General features: G+C 46.0%; 1 protein-coding gene across 2 annotated transcripts; it reads right to left on the bottom strand.

The window, feature by feature from the left end:
• Nucleotides 1–816: 816 nt before the first annotated feature.
• LOC137534832 (zinc finger protein 271-like) lies at nucleotides 817–10,744 on the bottom strand. 2 transcript variants are annotated; one of them, XM_068256494.1, is made up of 5 exons: nucleotides 10,705–10,744; nucleotides 5,618–5,807; nucleotides 5,400–5,497; nucleotides 4,792–5,299; nucleotides 817–2,871 (listed from the first exon to the last, which is right to left on the bottom strand). In XM_068256494.1, the coding sequence occupies exons 2-5, from the start codon at nucleotides 5,766–5,768 to the stop codon at nucleotides 848–850; spliced, it is 2,781 nt and encodes a 926-aa protein (XP_068112595.1). In that variant the 5' UTR covers nucleotides 5,769–5,807; nucleotides 10,705–10,744; the 3' UTR covers nucleotides 817–847. The 2 variants fall into 2 exon arrangements, with proteins under 2 accessions (XP_068112595.1, XP_068112596.1); XM_068256495.1 differs by having other exon boundaries at nucleotides 817–2,868.
• Nucleotides 10,745–25,956: the final 15,212 nt, after the last annotated feature.

Here is a 25,956-nt window from a genome sequence, read left to right as displayed (position 1 = left end):
ATATATCTATGTAAATATTGTGTAGTTCATGTATCATAATTTAGGGGGAAGCCAATTAACTTATCTGTATGTTTTTGGGATGTGGAAGGAGTGCCCGGAAGAAACCCACACAGACACTGGTAACATGATAACACAGAAGTAACATACAAACTCCTTACAGAGGTTGACCTGGCTGGGATTTGAACCAGGGAGCCAGCGATAGGCATGGATGTTCAGAGTTTATGGTAAAGATTATTAGGAACAGAGGCTCAGCAGGACAGACAAGCAAGCTGAATTGTTTAAAAGGAAATACATATGACAGCCTTCATATCCCTATCAGTTCAGGTGTGCTTTCAAGGCAAATGTTGATTAGTGAAAATCAAGCTTTCATCCACGCATTGAGGACTCACGATGTAGGGATGCTGGATGTAGTCTGAAAACAGCTTGTGTTTGTACCCTGGGTTTGTTTTAATTCTGAGCATAGTTTGGAGTTACAATTTGTACTGAAGTCTTGTGTCTTCATATGTTACTTCCTATCAAGAGTCCAAAAATCTCTTAGAGGTTCCTAACCAATTTCCACAATATTCAAACCTCAGGTAAGTTCCCCCTCATCCTGCGGATTAACAACCCCCTTTTCACACTGTCCGAAGGATTGGGGGATGTCAACCAGTCCAAAAAGGGAATATGGTTGGTTCATAAATGATTTCCCACACTCAGAACAGGAAAAAGGGTTTTCACCTATGTGAGTTTCCAGTTTCTTTTGAAGGATGTCTCATGCTCAGAATATGAAAAAGACCCTTTTTCCTTTGTGAAAAACAGAATAAAAAAGAGAACATCTGGGGTTTAACAATTTAATGAAAAGAGGGTTTTATGTGTTGTGAACTTTCTGGTGTTTTATGAGATATGACTTGACTTTGAAAGATTTCCCACAATCAGAACAAGCATAGGGACTTTCACTGGTGTGGACTTTCTGGTGCATAAGAAGATCTGACTTTGTTTTGAATGATTTCCCACACTCAGAACAAGGAAAGGGCCTCTCTCCGGTGTGAACTCGCTGGTGTTTTAGAACATCTGATCTTGTTTTGAATGATTTCCCACACTCGGTACAAGGATAGGGTCTCTCACCCGTGTGAATTCTTTGGTGCCTATCATGTTCTGACTTTGACCTGAATGACTTCCCACAAGCAAGGCAAAGATAGGGCCACTCACCTGTGTGACCTCTCTGGTGTCTAACCAGTCCTGGATGTGATCTGAATGACTTTCCACACTCAGAACAGTGATAGGGCCGCACACCAGTGTGGACTCTCTGATGAATAGCAAGCATTGTCTTTAATCTGAATGACTTACCACACTCAGAGCAATGATGGGGCCTCTCACCAATATGAATTGTTTGGTGGGTGCTCAGATCTGCTGATGTTTTGAATGATTTCCCACACTCAGAACAACCATAGGGCCGTTCACTAGAGTGAACACTCTGGTGTTTGATGAGATCTGCCTTTGCTTTGAATGACTTCCCACACTCAGAACAAGGATATGGTCTCTCGGTGGTGTGAACTCTCTGGTGATTAACAAGTTCAGAATTTGTTTTGAATGACTTCTCACACTTGGAACAGGAAAACGGCTTTTCACTGGTGTGAAATCTCTGGTGTTTAAGGAGATGTGAGGCCTTTTTAAATATTTTCCCACACTCAGGACAAGGATAGTGTCTCTCACCAGTGTGAACTCTTTGATGTCTAAGATGTTCAGAGTTTGACTTAAATGACTTATCACACAAAGAACAGACATAGGGCCACTCACTAGTGTGAACTCTCTGGTGACTGACAAGTTCTGTGTTAGATCTATAGGATTTCCCACACTCAGGACAGTTAAAGGGCTTTTCAGCAATGTGAACTTTTTGATGGGCACCAAGGTCCGCCACTGATTTAAAGGATTTTGTACACTCAGGACAAGCATAGGGCCTCTCACTGCTGTGAACTTTCTTGTGTTTAGGAAGATCGGACTTTCTTTTGAATGACTTCCCACACTCAGAACAAGCATAGGGCCTCTCTGTGGTGTGAACTCTCTGGTGAACAACGAGTTCTGAATTTTTTTTGAATGATTTCCCACACTCAGAGCAAACAAAGGGCCTCTCTCCAGTGTGCACTCTCTGGTGATTAAGTAGATCTGACTTTGATTTATATGACTTTTCACACTCAGAACAAGAATAAGGCCTCTCACTGGTGTGAACTCTCTGGTGTTTGAGAAGATCCGACTTGGATTTGAATGGCTTCTCACACTCAGAACAAGCAAAGGGCCTCTCGCTGACATGAACTCGCTGATGTTTAAGAAGATCGGAGTTTGTTTTGAATGATTTTCTACATACAGTGCAAGTATAAGGCCTCTCACCAAGGTGAACTCTATGGTGACTGACTAGTTCAAACTTTAACCTAAATGATTTCCCACACTCGAAACAATGAAAAGGCCTCTCACCGGTGTGGATTCTTTGGTGTACAGCAAGCTGTCCTGCTGCTTTAAATGATTTCCCACACTCAGCACAAGGATAGGGTCTCTCACCGGTGTGAACTCTAAGGTGATCAACAAGGTGTGACTTTGATCTGAATGATTTCCCACACTCAGGACATGTTGGGTTTCCACCTCGTACAGGTTGAATGTTTCGATGTTTGTGGAGTTGTAGTTCTGATTTAAAGCACATCCCACAGTCTGAGCATGAAAAGGGTTTGTCATAAGACTCTCCAGCAATCGAGGGAGCTGTTCTGTTAACTGTCCTTTCATTTGTGTTCCCAGTAACCATGTCTGCTCCTGAAGTAAACTGTGCAACGTTGCTGTCTTCTGCAGGTTCTGAATGTGACCCAAGATTTCCCTCTGAGGTACTCTGGAAACTGCATCTCCCTGCTGGAGGAAAATGTCTGTTACACTCACTTTACTATTTCATATCCTGCAGTCAAGAATCTTGTTCATTTGACTAGAAGTCACTGAACTCTGTCATATCAAAATTCACTAAAAGGATACATAGATGACGTTGCTCTACTAAATAATGGAGATGGGCCTTTTATATGGTGTACAGTATCTCTTCATTTGTTGATACTACAATGTTATACTGAGGAATGGAGATGGATCTTTCATATGGTGTACAGTATCTCCTCCTCATTTGTTGGAAACATGATGTTATACTGAGGAATGGAGATGGGCCTTTCATATGGTGTACAGTATCCCCTCCTCATTTGTTGGTACTATGGTGTTATACTGAGGAATGGAGATGGGTCTGTCATATGGTGTACAGTATCTCCTCCTCATTTGTTGGTACTATGATGTTATACTGAGGAATGGAGATGGGCCTTTCATATGGTGTACAGTATCCCCTCCTCATTTGTTGGGGCTATGATGTTATACTGAGGAATGGAGATGGGCCTTTCATATGGTGTACAGTATCCCCTCCTCATTTGTTGGGGCTATGATGTTGTACTGAGGAATGGAGATGGACCTTTCATATGGTGTACAGTATCCCCCCCCCTCATTTGTTGGAAACATGATGTTATACTGAGGAATGGAGATGGGCCTTTCATGTGGTGTACAGTATCTCCTCCTCATTTGTTGGTACTGTGATGTTATACTGAGGAATGGAGATGGACCTTTCATATGGTGTACAGTATCACCTCCTCATTTGTTGGTACTGTGATGTTATACTGAGGAATGGAGATGGGCCTTTCATATGGTGTACAGTATCTCCTCATTTGTTGGTACTATGATGTTATACTGAGGAATGGAGATGGGCCTTTCATATGGTGTACAGTATCTCCTCATTTGTTGGTACTATGATGTTATACTGAGGAATGGAGATGGGCCTTTCATATGGTGTACAGTATCTCCTCCTCATTTGTTGGTGCTATGATGTTATACTGAGAAATGGAGATGGGCTTTTCATATGGTGTACAGTATCCCCTCCTCATTTGTTGGTACTATGGTGTTCTACTGAGGAATGGAGATGGGCCTTTCATATGGTGTACAGTATCTCCTCCTCATTTGTTGGTACTATGATGTTATAACTGAGGAATGGAGATGGACCTTTCATATGGTGTACAGCATCCCCTCCTCATTTGTTGGTGCTATGGATGTTATACTGAGGAATGGAGATGGGCCTTTCATATGGTGTACAGTATCTCCTCCTCATTTGTTGGTGCTATGATGTTATACTGAGGAATGGAGATTGACCTTTCATATGGTGTACAGTATCCCCTCCTCATTTGTTGGCACTATAATGTTATACTGAGGAATGGAGATGGGCCTTTCATATGATGTACAGTATCTCCTCCTCATTTGTTGGTACTATAATGTTATACTGAGGAATGGAGATGGGCCTTTCATATGGTGTACAGTATCGCATCCTCATTTGTTGATACTATGTTATACTGAGGAATGGAGATGGGCCTCTCATATGGTGTACAGTATCTCCTCCTCATTTGTTGGTACTATGATGTTATACTGAGGAACGGAGATGGGCCTTTCATATGGTGTACAGTATCTCCTCCTCATTTGTTGGTACTATGATGTTATACTGAGGAACGGAGATGGGCCTTTCATATGGTGTACAGTATCTCCTCCTCATTTGTTGGTGCTATGATGTTATACTGAGGAATGGAGATGGACCTTTCATATGGTGTACAGTATCCCCTCCTCATTTGTTGGTACTATGATGTTATACTGAGGAATGGAGATGGGCCTTTCATATGGTGTACAGTATCCCCTCCTCATTTGTTGGAAACATGATATTATACATAGGAATAGATACTGCAAAATTTGATGAATAACATTTACCTGTGCAGATATCTACTGAAAATTCTTCCTCTTTAATAGTTTTCACACTTTCACAATACTTGATGGACTTCCAGCCACTGTTCCCATATTCCTCGTCATCTTCCACTTTAATTATCCTCATAATTTCATCCTCCTCTGTAGACAGCTGATCATCTCTTTCATACATTTCTTTTTCTTCCTTTTTAATGGTCCCCATTATGTCACCCTCCTCCATAGGCAGCTGATCGCTCCTCTCATACGCTTCTTCTTCTTCTTCTTTAATTGTCCTCACCATTTTACTCTCCTCTGTAGACTGCTGATCACCCCGCACACATGGCTTTTCCTCCTCATCTTTAATTGTCGCCACTATGATACTGTTTTCCGTGAGCTGCTGAGCACTCATCCCATATGTCTCTTCTTCCTCTTTACCTACTTCCATGAATTCATCCTTGTCCAGAGAATGCTGGTCAACACTCACATTCATCTCTTCTTTTTTAAACTCAACTTTAACTGTAGTCGTTCCTTCAAACTAAACTCACAAGATTAAAAAATAGTTTTACACAAAATCCTCATGAGCAAAGTAAATAGTGCAGAAAAATATTGATTTTATACTGGTAGGTTCCAAATACCTGATAATGGTTGAGCATGATGTGATCTTCAGGAGGACAATCCTGGGAATAAAGAGGACCTGTACATGTCTCTGGTGGGTTTCTGTTACTGGATCCGTCTGTAGGAAACACACACACTGACTGAATACATTGTTGCTATAAGTTCATCACGTAATGGGGGTCTAGATGAACCCTTTGAATTGCTCTTTCCTTTACAAGAAATTAACATCTCCTCTTACCCGGGAATGTGAGGAGTGGCTGAATCTTCATCATGGTGTCTTTGCAGAGGTCCTGTTGTCCTTCTGAATACTGCCCCTCCTCCATGGAGAAACAGACAGGGGCATCCTGACATATCCTCTCAGACATGCGACTCTGGTTCTCTTCCATCATCACTTATGTGGTCATGTGATCGGTACAGGAAGGTTCCTTCTGTAGATTGATAATAAAGTGACAAATATCTGAACTGTGATAAATAATGACACATATTCAAGAATGTATTCCCTGCACTCTCATCTTCATAGAGAAGTTTATTTATACTGAAGCACAAGACAAGTTTGTCCATTAACATGATTATCATTTTAGATTTATTTAGTGACAAAATATTTCAAAGGTTTTTACAACTGCATGAATGAGATGGCCTATTAGTGTCTGTCATTTGCAGTGTAACACCTTACTCCATCTTCTCCCTGTTGGTGTAGCACAAGGCTCTGCTCTTAGACCTCTTCCCTTCTTCATTTAGGTTCACAGACTAGGAAGATTAAGCAGCTAATTTGTATTGAAATATATCTCTATCTTACTAGCGGGGTGTCTCTGTCGCACCTTCAATTATATTCTCCCATTTCTTCTAGCTGCATCTGTATACCTGAATATGTTATCTTTCCACTATCTCCATCAGCTCCAGATCTGTAATTGCTATACATAAAGAAAGATCCAATCACCCCAAATGCATCTCATTCGTTATAGTGAGAGGTATATAGATGCTGACATATATATTGTCTTTTAAACAGTTGCCTGGCAGTCCTGTTGATCTTCTGGCATCAGTAGTATCTAAATCACACACTTGAATCAAGCATGTGGCTGATCTAGTCAGACTTTATTCAGAGCACCTGATCAGAATTGCTTGTTTAAGGTCTATGGCTTAACCTTTTCTGGACTGCTGTAGGTAAATCCTACACCACACTTGTGGTTGTCTAAGCCTGATGCGGCGTAGGAATTACGCCTGCCATTTCTGCTCCGATTGTGCACACCTGATTCAAGTGTGTCATATGACAGCTGACATCTCCCCTCAGTGATCAGGAGCCATCACAATTGGCTCCTGATCACTTGATCACTGCCGGCAGATTGTAGTGATCACAATAGGCAGCGGTGGCGGTAGGAGGGGAAGAAGAGGATCCACTCACCTTCCTGACGTTCCCCGGCGATCGGCGCTTCTCTCCACTCTGGCTGGCATCCCCGCTCACTCTGACCTGGCTTGATGACGTCATCAAGCCGCGACACTGAATTTAGTGGCAGTATGAGCGGGGATGCTGGCCAGAGTGGAGGGGTCCACAGCTGCTCATCGGCGGAGCCTGGGAGGTGAGTAAAGGCTGCTGGCTACAGGGAGGACACCTGGCCACAAGAAGGACACCATGGCCAGCCAGCTAGACTGGAAATCCAGCTGCCTGCCACCCCCCGCATGTAAAATGGCCTGGTCCTTAAGGGGGATTCGGCAACCAGTCCCCAAAGGGTTAAAGTATTAGAGACAGAGGATTAGCAGGACACCCATGCAATATGTATTGCTTGAAGCAAACCTGTGAGGTTTGCAATGCAATATCTTTGATACTTCCCTCGGGAGGGGAAGCCTCTGGATTCTAAAGAGACTCCCCCATTCTCCTCAGCCAGAGCTACATAGTGACAAGACCCCTGAAGCGTGGTGCTCTGTGCCTGTTCAGTAACTTGGGCACTGGCGGAATAAGCCAAGCCAGAGGGGGTCCATGCTACTGCGTGGGTGGCTTCCCCTGTCCCAAGGCAAGTATCCAGTAAGGGCTCCATTTTTCCCTTAACGTACACTTTAAAAGGAATTAAATATGTCAGCCTCCATGTCCCTTTCACTTCAGGTTCCCTTTAAGGAGTTTCCATATTCCATGCTCCCACATACTCCTCACACTATAGCAATGAGCATGGATGCTATTTTCCTGGGTGTCATTACAGATGAAAGACAGCCGTGATCAGTTATTGCCCAATATACAGTGTGTAACAAGCAGTGCAGGACAGCATTCTCATATTAGGGTGAATGACAGCCAATACTGAGAAAAACACAGGTGGAGCGCACTGGAGGGAAACCTTGTCACCAGATAAAGGCAAACCCAGAGCAGGTCACCACGGCAACACCGGGAATGGAAAGTGAAACATCACAAATCACAAAAAATGTTGCTGGCTGTTGATTTCGTAAAGGCAGCATGGATGGGGGAGTGCAGCATTAATCACATATTTATTTAGGAATCACTGGGAGCTTAATCACACTGGAAAATTAGGACACACTACATAGGACACAGGGAAGCTTGGACACACTACATAGGACACTGGGAAGCTGGGACACACTACATAGGACACTGGGAAGCTGGGACACACTACATAGGACACTGGGAAGCTGGGACACACTACATAGGACACTGGGTAGCTGGGACACACTACATAGGACACTGGGAAGCTGGGACACACTACATAAGACACTGGGAAGCTGGGACACACTACATAGGACACTGGGAAGCTGGGACACACTACATAGGACACTGGGAAGCTGGGACACACTACATAGGACACTGGGAAGCTGGGACACACTACATAGGACACTGGGAAGCTGGGACACACTACATAGGACACTGGGTAGCTGGGACACACTACATAGGACACTGGGAAGCTGGGACACACTACATAAGACACTGGGAAGCTGGGACACACTACATAGGACACTGGGAAGCTGGGACACACTACATAGGACACTGGGAAGCTGGGACACACTACATAGGACACTGGGAAGCTGGGACACACTACATAGGACACTGGGAAGCTGGGACACACTACACAGGACACTGGGAAGCTGGGACACACTACACAGGACACTGGGAAGCTGGGACACACTACATAGGACACTGGGAAGCTGGGACACACTACATAGGACACTGGGAAGCTGGGACACACTACATAGGACACTGGGAAGCTGGGACACACTACATAGGATACTGGGAAGCTGGGACACACTATATAGGACACTGGGAAGCTGGGACACACTACATAGGGCACTGGGAAGCTGGGGCACACTACATAGGACACTGGGAAGCTGGCACACACTACATAGGACACTGGGAAGCTGGGGCACACTACATAGGACACTGGGAAGCTGGGACACACTATATAAGACACTGGGAAGCTGGGACACACTACATAGGACACTGGGAAGCTGGGACACACTATATAGGACACTGGGAAGCTGGGACACACTACATAGGACACTGGGAAGCTGGGACACACTACATAGGACACTGGGAAGCTGGGACACACTATATAGGACACTGGGAAGCTGGGACACACTGCATAGGACACTGGGAAGCTGGGACACACTACATAGGACACTGGGAAGCTGGGACACACTACATAGGACACTGGGAAGCTGGGACACACTACATAGGACACTGGGAAGCTGGGGCAAACTACATAGGACACTGGGAAGCTGGGACACACTATATAGGACACTGGGAAGCTGGGGCACACTATATAGGACACTGGAAAATTGGGGCACACTACATAGGACACTGGGAAGCTGGGGCACACTACATAGGACACTGGGAAGCTTGGACACACTACATAGGAGACTGGGAAGCTGGGACACGCTACACAGGACACACGATGGGGAATACTGGGGCACATTATGTAGGACACTGGGACATACTATGAAAAACACTGTGGCGGGTGAAGGTGCTGGTGCCATCAAGGTGCTAATATAAGTGTGGGCAGGCGAGGCGGGTCATTGCCTGCCTATACTGGGGGCAGCTATACCTGGCTACCTATATAGAGGGCACTTATACCAGGCCACCTATACTGGGGGCATCTGGCTATCTATACTGGGTGCACTTACACCTGACTACCTATACTGGAGACACCTCGGGCTATATATAGTGCTGCTGATGTCCACTGTCTGTGAATTACACAGCTGCTAAGTTCATTTGGCCCTGCCCATGACCATTACCATGTCCATTTTTCAGTCCATGGACACGTCCATTTTTGTTGCAGCACACGTTGCAGGTCGGCAGCTACCCCAGCACTGGATCCAGAACCCTCATTAAAAAAATCCTGGAGCCACCCCTGGCTGGGACACACTATGAAAGACGATACTGGGAACCGGGGGCACACTATGGAGGGCACACTACGGATGATACTGGGGAACACTATGGGGATACTGGGACACACTACGGATGATACTGGGAAGCTGGGGCACACTATGGGGATACTGGGACACACTACGGATGATACTGGGAAGCTGGGGCACACTATGGGGATACTGGGACACACTATGTATGATACTGGGAAGCTGGGGCACACTATGGGGATACTGGGACACACTATGTATGATACTGGGAAGCTGGGGCACACTATGGGGATACTGGGACACACTATGTATGATACTGGGAAGCTGGGGCACACTATGGGGGATACTGGGACACACTATGTATGATACTGGGAAGCTGGGACACACTATGGGGACACTGGGACACACTACGGATGATACTGGGAAGCTGGGGCACACTATGGGGAATATAGGGATGCTGGGACACACTATGTATGATACTGGGAATGGGAAGCTGGGACACACTATATATGATACTGGGAATGGGAAGCTGGGACACACTATGTATGATACTGGGAAGCTGGGGCACACTATGGGGATACTGGGAAGCTGGGGCACACTATGGGAAATATAGGGATGCTGGGGCACACTGTAGGGAATATAGGGATGCTGGGACACACTATGCACACACTACAGAGGACACAGGCAAGAGGGGATACACTATGGAGGACATTTGGAAAATTGAATTTACATAGTAGTCAATTTTTGAGCACACACACATTCAGTTCCATTGGTCTGAGTAACTAAGCAGCTGTAAGTTCAATTGGCTGCTCCTAAACCAGTTTATCTCCCTGAAAAGTTGCAGCTCAGGTCCTTCAAACTCTCCTTCCCGTAGAGGTGGAATTTGCTCACTGGACAAACAGTTTTCTCATCTGTAATAGTTACCTTATACATACACCTATTGTTTGCATGTAAATATAAAATAATTTCTTATTACTGTACCTGCTCTGTTACCCGTACAGCCTCTTCGCTGTTTCTCATTTCCTGCATGTAAACCCCGCCCCCTCCAGTCTGCCCTCTATCTACTATTGGATATGAAGGCACACAACACGCTTTTACCATGTAGATGCCTGCCGTAACTGTAGCTGCCATCTTGTGGAGAAAATACAAACTGCAACACTGTTTTTCCATAGAGACATCACTTTATATTTATCGGTTTTATATTTACTGTATAGGTATATGCAGTACATCTGACATATTTTACAGCACTTTACAGATATATATAGTTTTGTTACTGACCCCCAGAGGCGCCGCCCACAATGTCATTTCGGTACTTACATATTATACCATCTACCATATTTGACTGCCTGCCCTTAAAGGAGAACTGTAGTGAGAGGTATATGGAGGCTGCCATATTTATTTCCTTTTAAGCAATACCAGTTGCCTGGCTATTCAGCCAATCCTCTACCTCTAATACTTTCAGCCATAGGCCCTGAACAAGCATGCAGGAGATCAGGTGTTTCTGACAAATTAGACAGATATGACAAGATTAACTGCATGCTTGTTCCTGGTGTGATTTAGACACTTCTTCAGCCAAATAGACCAGCAGGGCTGCCAGGCAACTGGTATTGCTTAAAAGGAAATAAATATGGCAGCCTCCATATCCCTCTCACTACAGTTCTCCTTTAAAGAAAACCTGAACTGAAAATTAAAAGTCAAAATAAACATACAAACCTAATATTTACCTCCCTTGTAGTCTACTCCTCAATCTCTTTCTCCTCTCCAGAATCCTGTTTTTCTCCATCCTACATTTTAAAAATGTTGATGACCCCATCACCTTCTCACCTTCAACCTCCTCACGGAAGGCACCTCCAAACTACCCGCCCACCCACCTGGTCGATGGCAGCGTCAACTACGTAAGCTCAACCCTAGTGTCCTTGCTGACCCCTCCATTCTCCCAACCCTAACCTGTCCTAATCTTGCTGCAGCTCAGTATCATCAAACCCTCTTATCAGCCTGAGAGGAAGCTGCTCCCCCAATGTTCCGCCGCAACCGCCCCCCTAACCCCCTGCGCCCTGGCGCACTACTAATACTCCCAACCCCCAGAGGGTAACACGTGCCACTGAACTGAAATGGAGGAAAACTCGATTCAACCAGGATTTCCTACAGTACAAGGCTAACCTGCTGCAGTACCACACTGCCCTTGTCGATGCGAAGCAGGAATACTTCAATAAGGTCGTTGGAGCACAAGGATCCAACCCCCGGCATCTTTTTGCTACTTTAAACTCCCTGTTGTTTCCTCCCTCTCTGTAGTGTTGGGCGAACATCTAGATGTTCGGGTTCGGGCCGAACAGGCCGAACATGGCCGCGATGTTCGGGTGTTCGACCCGAACTCCGAACATAATGGAAGTCAATGGGGACCCGAACTTTTGTGCTTTGTAAAGCCTCCTTACATGCTACATACCCCAAATTTACAGGGTATGTGCACCTTGGGAGTGGGTACAAGAGGGAAAAAAAATTAGCAAAAAGAGCTTATAGTTTTTGAGAAAATCGATTTTAAAGTTTCAAAGGGAAAACTGTCTTTTAAATGCGGGAAATGTCTGTTTTCTTTGCACAGGTAACATGCTTTTTGTCGGCATGCAGTCATAAATGTAATACATATAAGAGGTTCCAGGAAAAGGGACCGGTAACGCTAACCCAGCAGCAGCACACGTGATGGAACAGGAGGAGGGTGGCGCAGGAGGAGAAGGCCACGCTTTGAGACACAACAACCCAGGCCTTGCATGAGGACAAGAAGCGTGCGGATAGCAATTTGCATTTTGTCGCCATGCAGTCATAAATGTAATACAGATGAGAGGTTCAATAAACAGGGACCGGAAACGCTAACCCATCACAGATGTTCATTGTTCATGTTACTTGGTTGGGGTCCGGGAGTGTTGCGTAGTCGTTTCCAATCCAGGATTGATTCATTTTAATTTGAGTCAGACGGTCTGCATTTTCTGTGGAGAGGCGGATACGCCGCCGATCTGTGACGATGCCTCCGGCAGCACTGAAACAGCGTTCCGACATAACGCTGGCTGCCGGGCAAGCCAGCACCTCTATTGCGTACATTGCCAGTTTGTGCCAGGTGTCTAGCTTCGATACCCAATAGTTGAAGGGTGCAGATGGATTGTTCAACACAGCTACGCCATCTGACATGTAGTCCTTGACCATCTTCTCCAGGCGATCGGTGTTGGAGGTGGATCTGCACGCTTGCTGTTCTGTGTGCTGCTACATGGGTGTCAGAAAATTTTCCCACTCAAAGGACACTGCCGATACCATTCCCTTTTGGGCACTAGCTGCGGCTTGTGTTGTTTGCTGCCCTCCTGGTCGTCCTGGGTTTGCGGAAGTCAGTCTGTCGGCGTACAACTGGCTAGAGGAGGGGGAGGATGTCAATCTCCTCTCTAAAGTCTCCACAAGGGCCTGCTGGTATTCTTCCATTTTGACCTGTCTGGCTCTTTCTTCAAGCAGTTTTGGAACATTGTGTTTGTACCGTGGATCCAGAAGGGTATAAACCCAGTAATTGGTGTTGTCCAGAATGCGCACAATGCGTGAGTCGCGTTCAATGCAGTCCTAGGCCGAAGAGGTCATAGCCTAGGGTCACAAAACCTATTTGGGCAATTTCAATGGTGGCGAGTCTGACGTACATAAATCGCAGCAATGGCCGTTAGCAACGTCTGAATCTCACGAAATGTGTCATGCAGGTAGAAGACATATTGTTAGACTTGGGCTCCAAAGATGGGTTCCCTACATCTCTGCAAACCAGAGTTACAGGGCTCCAAATTTGGTAAAATCCCCCATAGGCTTTCATTGGGCCTCCTATTTACAGTTCTAAAATCTCACATCTTTTCAAAGGGCAATTACTCAGCAGTACCAAATTTTCTAGCATTGTAGGGACCCTTAGGGGGAACATGACTGGTGAGTTTCGGGCCCCTAGGCCAAAGAGGTCATAGCCTAGGGTCACAAAAACCTGTTTATTTGGGCTATTTCAATGGTAGTGATGGTGACGTACATAAATCGCAGCTATGGCCGTTAGCAACGTCTGAATTTCACAAAATGTCTCATGCAGGTAGAAGACATATTGTTAGACTTGGATTCCAAAGATGGGGTCCCTACATCTCTGCAAACCAGAGTTACAGGGGTCCAAAATTGGTAAAATCCCCCATAGGATTTCATTGCCTCCCTATTTCACTTTCCAAAATCTCACATCTTTTCAAAGGGCAATGGCTCAGCAGTACCAAATTTTCTAGCATTGTAGGGACCCTTAGGGGGAGCATGACTGGTGAGTTTCGGGCCCCTAGGCCGAAGAGGTCATAGCCTAGGGTCACAAAAACCTGTTTATTTGGGCTATTTCAATGGTAGTGATGGTGGCGTACATAAATCGCAGCCATGGCCGTTAGCAACGTCTGAATCTCACGAAATGTCTCATGCAGGTAGAAGACATATTGTTAGACTTGGATTCCAAAGATGGGGTCCCTACATCTCTGCAAACCAGAGTTACAGGGGTCCAAAATTGGTAAAATCCCCCATAGGATTTCATTGCCTCCCTATTTCACATTCCAAAATCTCACATCTTTTCAAAGGGCAATAGCTCAGCAGTACCAAATTTTCTAGCATTGTAGGGACCCTTAGGGGGAACATGACTGGTGAGTTTCGGGCCCCTAGGCCGAAGAGGTCATAGCCTAGGGTCACAAAAACCTGTTTATTTGGGCTATTTCAATGGTAGTGATGGTGGCGTACATAAATCGCAGCCATGGCCGTTAGCAACGTCTGAATCTCACGAAATGTCTCATGCAGGTAGAAGACATATTGTTAGACTTGGATTCCAAAGATGGGGTCCCTACATCTCTGCAAACCAGAGTTACAGGGGTCCAAAATTGGTAAAATCCCCCATAGGATTTCATTGCCTCCCTATTTCACTTTCCAAAATCTCACATCTTTTCAAAGGGCAATGGCTCAGCAGTACCAAATTTTCTAGCATTGTAGGAACCCTTAGGGGGAACATGACTGGTGAGTTTCGGGCCCCTAGGCCGAAGAGGTCATAGCCTAGGGTCACAAAAACCTGTTTATTTGGGCTATTTCAATGGTAGTGATGGTGGCGTACATAAATCGCAGCCATGGCCGTTAGCAACGTCTGAATCTCACGAAATGTCTCATGCAGGTAGAAGACATATTGTTAGACTTGGATTCCAAAGATGGGGTCCCTACATCTCTGCAAACCAGAGTTACAGGGGTCCAAAATTGGTAAAATCCCCCATAGGATTTCATTGCCTCCCTATTTCACTTTCCAAAATCTCACATCTTTTCAAAAGGCAATGGCTCAGCAGTACCAAATTTTCTAGCATTGTAGGGACCCTTAGGGGGAACATGACTGGTGAGTTTCGGGCCCCTAGGCCGAAGAGGTCATAGCCTAGGGTCACAAAAACCTGTTTATTTGGGCTATTTTAATGGTAGTGATGGTGGCGTACATAAATCTCAGCCATGGCCGTTAGCAACGTCTGAATCTCACGAAATGTCTCATGCAGGTAGAAGACATATTGTTAGACTTGGATTCCAAAGATGGGGTCCCTACATCTCTGCAAACCAGAGTTACAGGGGTCCAAAATTGGTAAAATCCCCCATAGGATTTCATTGGGCCTCCTATTTACCGTTCCAAAATCTCACACCATTTCAAAGGGCAATGGCTCAGCAGTGGCAAAACTCACCAGTCATGATCCCCCTAAGGGTCCCTACAATGCTAGAAAATTTGGTACTGCTGAGCTATTGCCCTTTGAAAAGATGTGAGATTTTGGAAAGTGAAATAGGGAGGCAATGAAATCCTATGGGGGATTTTACCAATTTTGGACCCCTGTAACTCTGGTTTGCAGAGATGTAGGGACCCCATCTTTGGAATCCAAGTCTAACAATATGTCTTCTACCTGCATGAGACATTTCGTGAGATTCAGACTTTGCTAACGGCCATTGCTGAGATTTATGTACGCCACCATCACTACCATTGAAATAGCCCAAATAAACAGGTTTTTGTGACCCTAGGCTATGACCTCTTCGGCCTAGGGGCCCGAAACTCACCAGTCATGTTCCCCCTAAGGGTCCCTACAATGCTAGAAAATTTGGTACTGCTGAGCCATTGCCCTTTGAAAAGATGTGAGATTTTGGAAAGTGAAATAGGGAGGCAATGAAATCCTATGGGGGATTTTACCAATTTTGGACCCCTGTAACTCTGGTTTGCAGAGATGTAGGGACCCCATCTTTGGAATCCAAGTCTAACAATATGTCTTCTACCTGCATGAGCCATTTCGTGAGATTCAGACTTTGCTAACGGCCATTGCTGCGATTTATGTACGTCACCATCACTACCATTGAAATAGCCCAAATAAACAGGTTTTTGTGACCCTAGGCTATGACCTCTTTGGCCTAGGGGCCCGAAACTCACCAGTCATGTTCCCCCTAAGGGTCCCTACAATGCTAGAAAATTTGTTACTGCTGAGTAATTGCCCTTTGAAAAGATGTGAGATTTTGGAACTGTAAATAGGAGGCCCAATGAAAGCCTATGGGGGATTTTACCAAATTTGGAGCCCTGTAACTCTGGTTTGCAGAGATGTAGGGACCCCATCTTTGAAATCCAAGTCTAACAATATGTCTTCTACCTGCATGAGACATTTCGTGAGATTCAGACGTTGCTAACGGCCATGGCTGCGATTTATGTACGCCACCATCACTACCATTGAAATAGCCCAAATAAACAGGTTTTTGTGACCCTAGGCTATGACCTCTTCGGCCTAGGACTGCATTGAACGCGACCCACGCATTGTGCGCATTCTGGACAACACCAATTACTGGGTTTATACCCTTCTGGATCCACGGTACAAACACAATGTTCCAAAACTGCTTGAAGAAAGAGCCAGACAGGTCAAAATGGAAGAATACCAGCAGGCCCTTGTGGAGACTTTAGAGAGGAGATTGACATCCTCCCCCTCCTCTAGCCAGTTGTACGCCGACAGACTGACTTCCGCAAACCCAGGACGACCAGGAGGGCAGCAAACAACACAAGCCGCAGCTAGTGCCCAAAAGGGAATGGTATCGGCAGTGTCCTTGGAGTGGGAAAATTTTCTGACACCCATGCAGCAGCACACAGAACAGCAAGCGTGCAGATCCACCTCCAACACCGATCGCCTGGAGAAGATGGTCAAGGACTACATGTCAGATGGCGTAGCTGTGTTGAACAATCCATCTGCACCCTTCAACTATTGGGTATCGAAGCTAGACACCTGGCACAAACTGGCAATGTACGCAATAGAGGTGCTGGCTTTGCTGGCAGCCAGCGTTATGTCGGAACGCTGTTTCAGTGCTGCCGGAGGCATCGTCACAGATCGGCGGCGTATCCGCCTCTCCACAGAAAATGCAGACCGTCTGACTCAAATTAAAATGAATCAATCCTGGATTGGAAACGACTACGCAACACTCCCGGACCCTAACCAAGTAACATGAACAATGAACATCTGTGATGGGTTAGCGTTTCCGGTCCCTGTTTATTGAACCTCTCATCTGTATTACATTTATGACTGCATGGCGACAAAATGCAAATTGCTATCCGCATGCTTCTTGTCCTCATGCAAGGCCTGGGTTGTTGTGTCTCAAAGCGTGGCCTTCTCCTCCTGCGCCACCCTCCTCCTGTTCCATCACGTGTGCTGCTGCTGGGTTAGCATTACCGGTCCCTTTTCCTGGAACCTCTTATATGTATTACATTTATGACTGCATACCGACAAAAAGCATGTTACCTGTGCAAAGAAAACAGACATTTCCCGCATTTAAAAGACAGTTTTCCCTTTGAAACTTTAAAATCGATTTTCTCAAAAACTATAAGCTCTTTTTGCTAATTTCTTTTTTCCTCTTGTACCCACTCCCAAGGTGCACATACCCTGTAAATTTGGGGTATGTAGCATATAAGGAGGCTTTACAAAGCACAAAAGTTCGGGTCCCCATTGACTTCCATTATGTTCGGAGTTCGGCCATGTTCGGCCCGAACCCGAACATCTAGATGTTCGCCCAACACTACACGTGACCCGTTCGGCCAATCACAGCGCTAGCCGAACGTTCGGGTAACGTTCGGCCATGCGCTCTTAGTTCGGCCATATGGCCGAACAGTTTGGCCGAACACCATCAGGTGTTCGGCCGAACCCGAACATCACCCGAACAGGGTGATGTTCTGCAGAACCCGAACAGTGGCGAACACTGTTCGCCCAACACTACCTCTCTGCCACAGATTTAGTGACCTACTTCACCAACAAAATTGTCTCCATTTGTAAGGAAATATCCAATCTTCAATCTTCACCTCCCATCCAGCTCCTCCTCCACCCTATCCTCCCCTCACCTCCTTCACTCCTACTACCATTGAGGAAGTCAACCACCTACTGCAGTCTTCCCATACCACTACCTCCCCCCTTGACCCCATCCCTTCTGATTTACTCCATCCTCACTTCATGGATTTGGCCCCAGTCCTCACTACCGTGTTTAACCTCTCCCTATCCACAGGCACCTTCCCCTCAGACTTCAAGCAGGCCACTGTACTACCCCTGCTCAAGAAACCCTCCCTCGACCCCTCACTACCATCCAGAGCCGAGACAAGGTCCTCCAGCACCCAAGGCTGAGACACCAAAGTGTGCCCATCCATCCCTCCACCCCAGCCGTCACACACTGATTGCTATTAGACTAAGAGGCACCCCAGGGCCCCCAACACCTTAATCTCTAGTTTTCTGGCTTGTAGTCACTTCCATGTATCTACTTTTCTTATTTCTTTCTGCTTCAAACACAATTAGGAATGACAGCTGAATGAATTGTGCGCCCCCTCCTACACTGCGCCCTGAGGCTGGAGCCTCTCCAGCCTATGCTTCGGCCCGGCCCTGCTACCATCCAACTACCGCCCTATCTCCCTCATCCACTTTTCCTCAAAACTCCTTGAGTGTCTGGTTCAAAACGCCTGACCCAGTACATCAATGCCAACCCACTGCAATCTGGATTTCAGCCTGTCCATTCAACCAAAACAGCTCTCATCAAAGTGGTCAATGACCTTGCTTTAACTAAAGCTGAAGGTAAATACTCAATTCTCCTCCTCCTTGACCTTTCAGCAGCTTTTGACACAGTAGACCATCCCCTACTCCTCCATTCCCTCCAGTCCATGGGCATTCACAACCTCGCAATGGCCTGGCTGTCATTCTACCTTTCCAACCGTTCCTTCACAACCTCCTGCAATGAGTCCTCATCCACCCCAACCACCCTTTTTTTGGGAGTCCCCCAAGGCTCGGTCCTTTGCCCCCTACTGTTCTCCTTACACACATCCTCCATTGGCAAGTTTATCTCCTCCATGGGTTTTAACTATCATCTGTATGCAGATGACATCCAGATCTACCTCCACACCCCTGACCTTTCCATATGCCTCCATGGCAGCATACATATGGTTAAGCCCCACCCCTATGTATGCTGCCATGGAGGCATATGGAAAGGAAAATTACTGTTAGAGGAGTATACAATTTTCCATTTACTAGTGCTCTAAACCCGCAGCTGAACTCTAGTCCCCTACCTTTCATGTCCCTACTTTCCTCTAGATTGTAAGCCTTTGGGCAGGGTCCTCCTCCTTTTGTGCCCTACCTGATCATGCACCTCCATTACTGTGCACCCATGCTATGCATTTGAGTGAACTCAACTTGCCTAATCCCCATGCTCCCATCCAGTGACTGACTGAGCATTACCTTGTACTCATATTGTGCTGCATGATCTGGTTTTTCTTGTATTCCTGTATTGTCGTATTGCTGTATGTAAATCCTATATATTGTCTGTAACCTTAACTAATGTCCAGCGCTGCGTAATATGTTGGCGCTTTATAAATACAATAAATAAATAATAGCTTCAGGGTCAGCACTCCGGTAACCTGTAATATTGCCCACTTACTTAAGCCATAGTAAAACATGGACATTACCTTGCACATCAGTTGTCGTTTAAGTTATATCTCACAGCAACTGGTATATAACTGACAGCAACAGATCTATTTCAATTCTGACAAAATCTTGTGACAACTGGAAAGGATCATTGTTAGAATTAAATGGTGAGCTTCTGAGAGGAATTGACAGAGAGGTAAGTATGTAATATTTATTTGTAGGTACATCATGTGGTTATTTTAAATAATTTGACTCAGTTCAGGTTCCCTTTAAAATATATTTAGTCAACCTTTGGAAATGTACATATTGTTGGAAAGCTGAGTCTTGGCTTCTATTTGCAATGCCCTGTGTTGGTACGATGCACCATTCCTGAGTTAGGGGGTATTGAACAAAGTGTGTTTACTCCCTTTAAAGTGATAGTCCCTGCTTTACTAGAATCAATGGGCTTGATTCACTAAGACAAATAGCGCAAATAGCCTTCTGTTGCTTGCACTATTTAACCCTGCGTGCCTTAATGCATGCTATGCATGCTATTGTTAGCATAGCGTGCATTATTACCTGTTGTCAGAGGAGTGCTCACAATGCCCAGCAACAAAAACTGCGCACAAGAATGAACCATCACCGCTTTAAAATTAATGAGGGTAAAATGGACACACCAGTGGGCCAACACTTCTGTGAACCAGGACACAGCATGGAAGATCTAAAAGTACTTATACTTACGGGTAACTTCAAAAATGAACAAGCAAGAAAGATTTCTGAGTACAAATTTATGAAAATGTTCAAGACATTAACAGAAGGTTTAAATTGTGGAATGGGATTCATGACTCCTTATGTAACATGATTGACTTGGCTTCACTATCTTCAGAAACCTGCTAGATTTTATGTTTGCTTGCATAAGCTCACTGGCTCCAGCCTGCTGATCACCTGACATCTAACTGCTAAACAGCAACCAGTACAACTGCCATCTTCATGCAGCTTCCCTGCATCAGTGTTTTACTACAGCTAACATCTAGAAATATGCCTGAAGAAGGGGACTAGATCCCAGAAAGCTTGCATTATTTAACTTTATCAGTTAGTCATTAAAAGGTATTACTTTTACAACACTTTCTTTTTTTCTACCTACATATAATGCCCAGCATAGTAAGTGCTTGTAGCTTACGCTGGCTATTAGCCAGTAACGGCCGCTCCGAACATCCCGCCCTGGACCCCTTCGAGTCCACTAACTTTAAAGTAGGTGATCCTGGCAGTCTGATTGGCCCAATAGACTGCCTGTCAAGTGATGTCACGTGAGAAGCAGTCTATTGTGCTGGGATCACTTCCTTTAAAGTTACTGGACCTGAAGGGGTCCAGGGCAGGATGTTTGGAGCAGCCGTTAATGGCCAATAGCCGGCATAAGCTACAAGAGCTCACTATGCTGTGCAAAGCGAGCGCTCCTCTGACAAAAGCTTTTTAGGCGCTCCAAGTCTGCACCTTGGCCACCCAGACACGGCTTTATTTGATCTGAGGAAGCGGCCTGTGCTCCACGAAACGTGTTATCCTTTTTGTGTCTGATTATTATCATTTTTTTCCTATATTGACGTTGCCCCTTCTTCTTAGCGGTAAGCCATTTTATATTTATTACATCCATGGTTATTTTTTGGGGCGCCTTCTAATCCCTTTTCTCACACAGAACACTACCAAACTTCTGGTACATGCCCTGCTTTTTCACGACTCGACTATTGCAACTCTCTGCTCTGCAGCCTCTGCGCTGTTTAGCCCCACTACAGTCCATCATGAACTCTGCTGCACGACTCATCCACCTCTCCTCCCGCTTCTACAGCCCTATTCCACCGTCACTACCTTCTTGGCTGCCAATCACACCTCATCCACCTCTCCTCCTGCTTCTCCAGCTCAATCCCCCTCTGTCAGTCCCTTCACTGGCTGCCAGTTACACCTCATCTGCCTCTCCTCCTGCTTCTCCAGCCTAATCCCCCTCTGTCAGTCTCTTCCCTTCACTAGCTGCCAGTCATACCTCATCCACCTCTCCACCCCCATCCCACTCTGCCAGTCCCTTCACTGGTTGCCAGTTACACAAAGGATGCAATTCAAATTCCTGGTACTCGCCTACAAAGCTCTCTGCAACCTAGCTACTTCTTATCTACAGTAAACTTATTTACAGATACCATTCTACACACAATCTCCGCTCTACTAACAATATTTTTCTGTCTTCCTCTCTGGTCACCTCTTCTCACTTCGGCTTACAAGACTTCTCCCAATCCTCTCCCCTACTCTGGAACACTCTCCCTCAACACATCTGCCACTCACCCACACTTAACTTTTTTAGGGGCAACCTGAAAACTACCCTTTCAGGCAAGCATACTCTCCTACCTAGGAGACTTCGACCACTGACCACCATTTCTACCATCTCATGCACAGCTTCCCCTCACCTACTTTCCTAACCTTATTCCTTTAGACTGTAAGGCCTTTTGGCAAGGGCTCTCTTCTCCTTTTGTCTCACAATGCTGTGTAACGTGTGTACATACTTCCCACTCCTGTGTAAAAATCTGTAGTTGATTTGTTCACTGCATCAGGTTGTCCACCATTGTCTTGTATTGTTAACTGTTGTATTGTTTATTTTGTGTTGTTATATCTTGTTGTATGCTGTTGTACAGTGCCACTGAAGATGGTGACGCTATATAAAGTCATAATAATCCTTACCGTGGTCATAGTCTAAGGTCAATTTTGGTGTGTACCAATATACTTATCACCATCAGTTTATGATGGAAATAGAAATTTGTGAGCCGGGATGAAACCTACACAAACACAGGAAAAACATGCATACTGGAGGCAGATAGTGCCCTCACACAGCCTTGAACTGAAGAGCCTAGCATTGCAAGGTGAGAGAATTACCCAGTAGACGACTGTGTCATCAATCTTAATCAATCAGATTGTTTGTCAATTGTGAGTGAATATTGGCTTGCATAAGCCTTATTTCTGCAGGTCAGGCTTCTGCATTCTGCCTCTGTTTCACAGAGAAGGGACACTCTATTGAAGATGGTGAGGTGCAGATTTTAGACACAGAAGAAAACTGATTCACAGGTGGTGGTGGGGTTTATAATTAGCATACCATGCTGTTTTTTTTTTCACTTTGGAGGTAAAACCCACCTTCAAGTCAGGGCTGTGAAATAAAGATATAAACCGTCTGCTTCCAACTCCTCAAGGTACCGCTAAGAACGAGAGGGCAAAAGTGAAATTGAGTGTCACAAAAGTCAAAACTGAATCTGAGCATTGGTGGAAGCAGGCTTTGGCAGAGGGGACTAACTCACATTGGTCATTTCTGGCTTCAGCGCTCCACGCCCCTATACATCCTCCTGATACTTCCACCTTCCGCTTCATCTGTGAAGGAAGAAGTATCAGGAGGATTTAGAGTGGTGCGCAGAGCTAAAGCCAGAGGTGTTATACCCTCTGCCACAGCCCATGTCTACCAACGCTTAGTTTCAGTTAAGCACCTGACGTAAATTACTTTCAAATTCACCCCTCAGCCTTCCCTCTGACTTTGACTTCAACACCAGCTCCTCTGTTTCTATTCTATGAATACATTTTCCATGTTGATTAGACAAATAAAACATACAAGGTATTTCCTCACTGGCAAATCTCAACATTTTTAAATCCATATCACGTTATTAAGATGGTGTCTGCTTTTGGGAACAGACCAAACAACTGCTGGCTAGAAAACTGATGCACTACACTACTACTCAATCATCTGAGTAAGCCTGGTGGGTGGGCGATACTAGTGATGACGTGGATACTATATCGGCGTCATTACCAACGCATATACCGGAAGTCTGTCCGCATGAGCCGGAGGAGCCGGGAACAGCAGTGTTGAGCAGCAGCGCAATGTGCAGCGGTCCTGTAGTAGGACTAACAATATTACAGCCATGGATACGGAAAGATCAGGAGGTGGTGGTGAGAGCCCACTAGGGCAACCCTGCTGTACTGTTGTGTGTTAAAAATAGGCACAATGCTCCGCTGCAGCGTATGAGAGATATCGGCAAGGGAGACTTGAGCGCAGGATACAGCCGGTATATGGCTGATCCTGCTGCAGCACAAGTCCCGGCCGTGTTCCCCCTCCAGCCCGCCATGGAGCATACGAGAGGTATCGGCACAGGAGACTTGGGCGCAGGATACAGCCGGTATATGGGTGATCCTGCTGCAGCACAAGTCCCGGCCGTGTTCCCCCTCCAGCCCGCCATGGAGCATACGAGAGGTATCGGCACAGGAGACTTGGGCGCAGGATACAGCCGGTATATGGGTGATCCTGCTGCAGCACAAGTCCCGGCCGTGTTCCCCCTCCAGCCCGCCATGGAGCATACGAGAGGTATCGGCACAGGAGACTTGGGCGCAGGATACAGCCGGTATATGGGTGATCCTGCTGCAGCACAAGTTCCCGGCCGTGTTAAATACTACTAGCCGACCCACAGCGTATCATACGCCGCATAAGGGGGTAGAGGGCAGGAAGGGGGGCACAGTGGCGGGGAGGGGGGTCGGACCCCCCCCTCAACTGGGTCCCCCATGTGTGCTCCCCCTCCAGCTTAAGCTCAGCAGGAACCCCCCCTCCCTCACCTGGGTCCCCCATGTGCACTCCCCCTCCAGCTTAAGCTCAGCAGGAACCCCCCCTCCCTCACCTGGGTCCCCCATGTGCGCTCCCCCTCCTGCTTAAGCTCAGCAGGACCCCCCTCCCTCACCTGGGTCCCCCATGTGCACTCCCCCTCCAGCTTAAGCTCAGCAGGAACCCCCCCCCCTCACCTGGGTCCCCCATGTGCATTCTCCCTGCAGCTTAAGCTCAGCAGGAAACCCCCCTGCCTCACCTGTGTCCCCCATGTGCGCTCCCCTCCTGCTTAAGCACAGTAGCAGCCGCCACTATAAGTAAGAGGCAGCGGGCGGGGATACCTCACCTCTTCCGTGTTCCAGCGTGCGATCCACTGTCGTCACTTCCTGCAATGCCACACACTGTATTGGTGTAATTTGCCTTTTTAAAACAGAAGGAAATCTGCAATAATTCAGCTATAAGTGAACATTTTTAAATATGCAATTTATCCCTTTTCAACCTTAGTAATCCAAGCAAGCATCCAGAACCACTGGTGTATAGCAAGCTTATAGCTTTAAATTTTACACAGCTATATCAAACCCACATGTGACAGCCTGTTTCAGACTTTTGGTCCTCATCAGTACATAGCAGAGATTGATATGGCAGTATGAGATGGGGCTTGGACCAGTACAACAGAGTAACCAAGCAGCTCAGGGTGATCCAAACCACTCGGAATGTATAGGGAGATAAAAGGAACCAAAAAGACCTTCTACTAAAAAAAAATCAAAGCTTGGTGTAATTTGGCTTCTTAAAACAGAAGAAAATCTGCAATAATTCAGCTATAAGTGAACATTTGTGGTTACCCACAATGCACCGCTACTAAATATGCAAACTATTCCTTTTCACTCTTGGTAAGTCAAGCAAGCCTATGGGCCGGATTCACAAAGCGGTGCAAACTGTTTAGCACGGTTGTGCTAAACAGTTAGCACGTGAAGTGCCGTTCGCGGACTTTTGCGCGCACAAAGTGCTGCGATTTCCGTGATTGCGGTCTTTTGCGTGCGCAATTTGCCACAAATCGCGGTACTTTACACACGCAAAAGTCCGCAATTGCGGTCTTTTGCGCGATTCACAGCACTTTCCACGCACAAAAGTCCACAAATGGTACTTCACGTGCTAACTATTTAGCACACCCATGCTTAATAGTTTGCACCATTTTGTGAATCAGGCCCTATAGCTTTAAATTTTACACAGTCATATCAAAACCAAATGTGACAGCCTATTTCAGACTTTTAGTCCTCATCAGTTCACAGCAGAGATTGATATGGCTGTATGAGATTGGGCTTGGACCAGTACAACAGAGTAACCAAGCAGCTCAGGGTGACCCAAATTACTAAGAATGTATAGGGGGATAAAAGGGACCAAAAAGCCCTCCTACTAAAAAAAGCAAAGCTTGGTGTAATTTTCCTTCTTAAAATAGAAGCAAATCTGCAATAATTCAGCTATAAGTGAACATTTGTGGTTACCCACAATGCACTGCTACTGAATATGCAAATTATCCCTCTTTGCCCTTGGTTTGATATGACACTACTTCTTTTTCTTGCTTGGACCAGCCCCTTCTTCTTGCTTGGACCGGCCCTGGGGGCAGGGCACTACTTCTTCTTCTTGCTTGAAGGTTGAGGCACTTACTCTATTATATATATAGATTCCCCCTCCAGG

The sequence above is a fragment of the Hyperolius riggenbachi genome, chromosome 10 (genome assembly GCF_040937935.1).
Source record: "Hyperolius riggenbachi isolate aHypRig1 chromosome 10, aHypRig1.pri, whole genome shotgun sequence".
Lineage (NCBI taxonomy): Eukaryota > Metazoa > Chordata > Amphibia > Anura > Hyperoliidae > Hyperolius > Hyperolius riggenbachi.
The sequence above is the reverse complement of the archived record's forward strand: the minus strand, read 5'-3'. Positions and strand labels throughout refer to the sequence as shown.

Bases quoted from the DNA above. Each gene is read 5' to 3' on its own strand.
- LOC137534832 (XM_068256494.1), bottom strand. From the start codon at position 5,768: ATGATGGAAGAGAACCAGAGTCGCATGTCTGAGAGGATATGTCAGGAT. The intron at 5,300-5,399 runs GTATTTGGAACC...TTGTGAGTTTAG, and splicing joins TCATGCTCAACCATTATCAG to TTTGAAGGAACGACTACAGT. The intron at 2,872-4,791 runs GTAAATGTTATT...ATTTTCCTCCAG, and splicing joins TTCAGTAGATATCTGCACAG to CAGGGAGATGCAGTTTCCAG.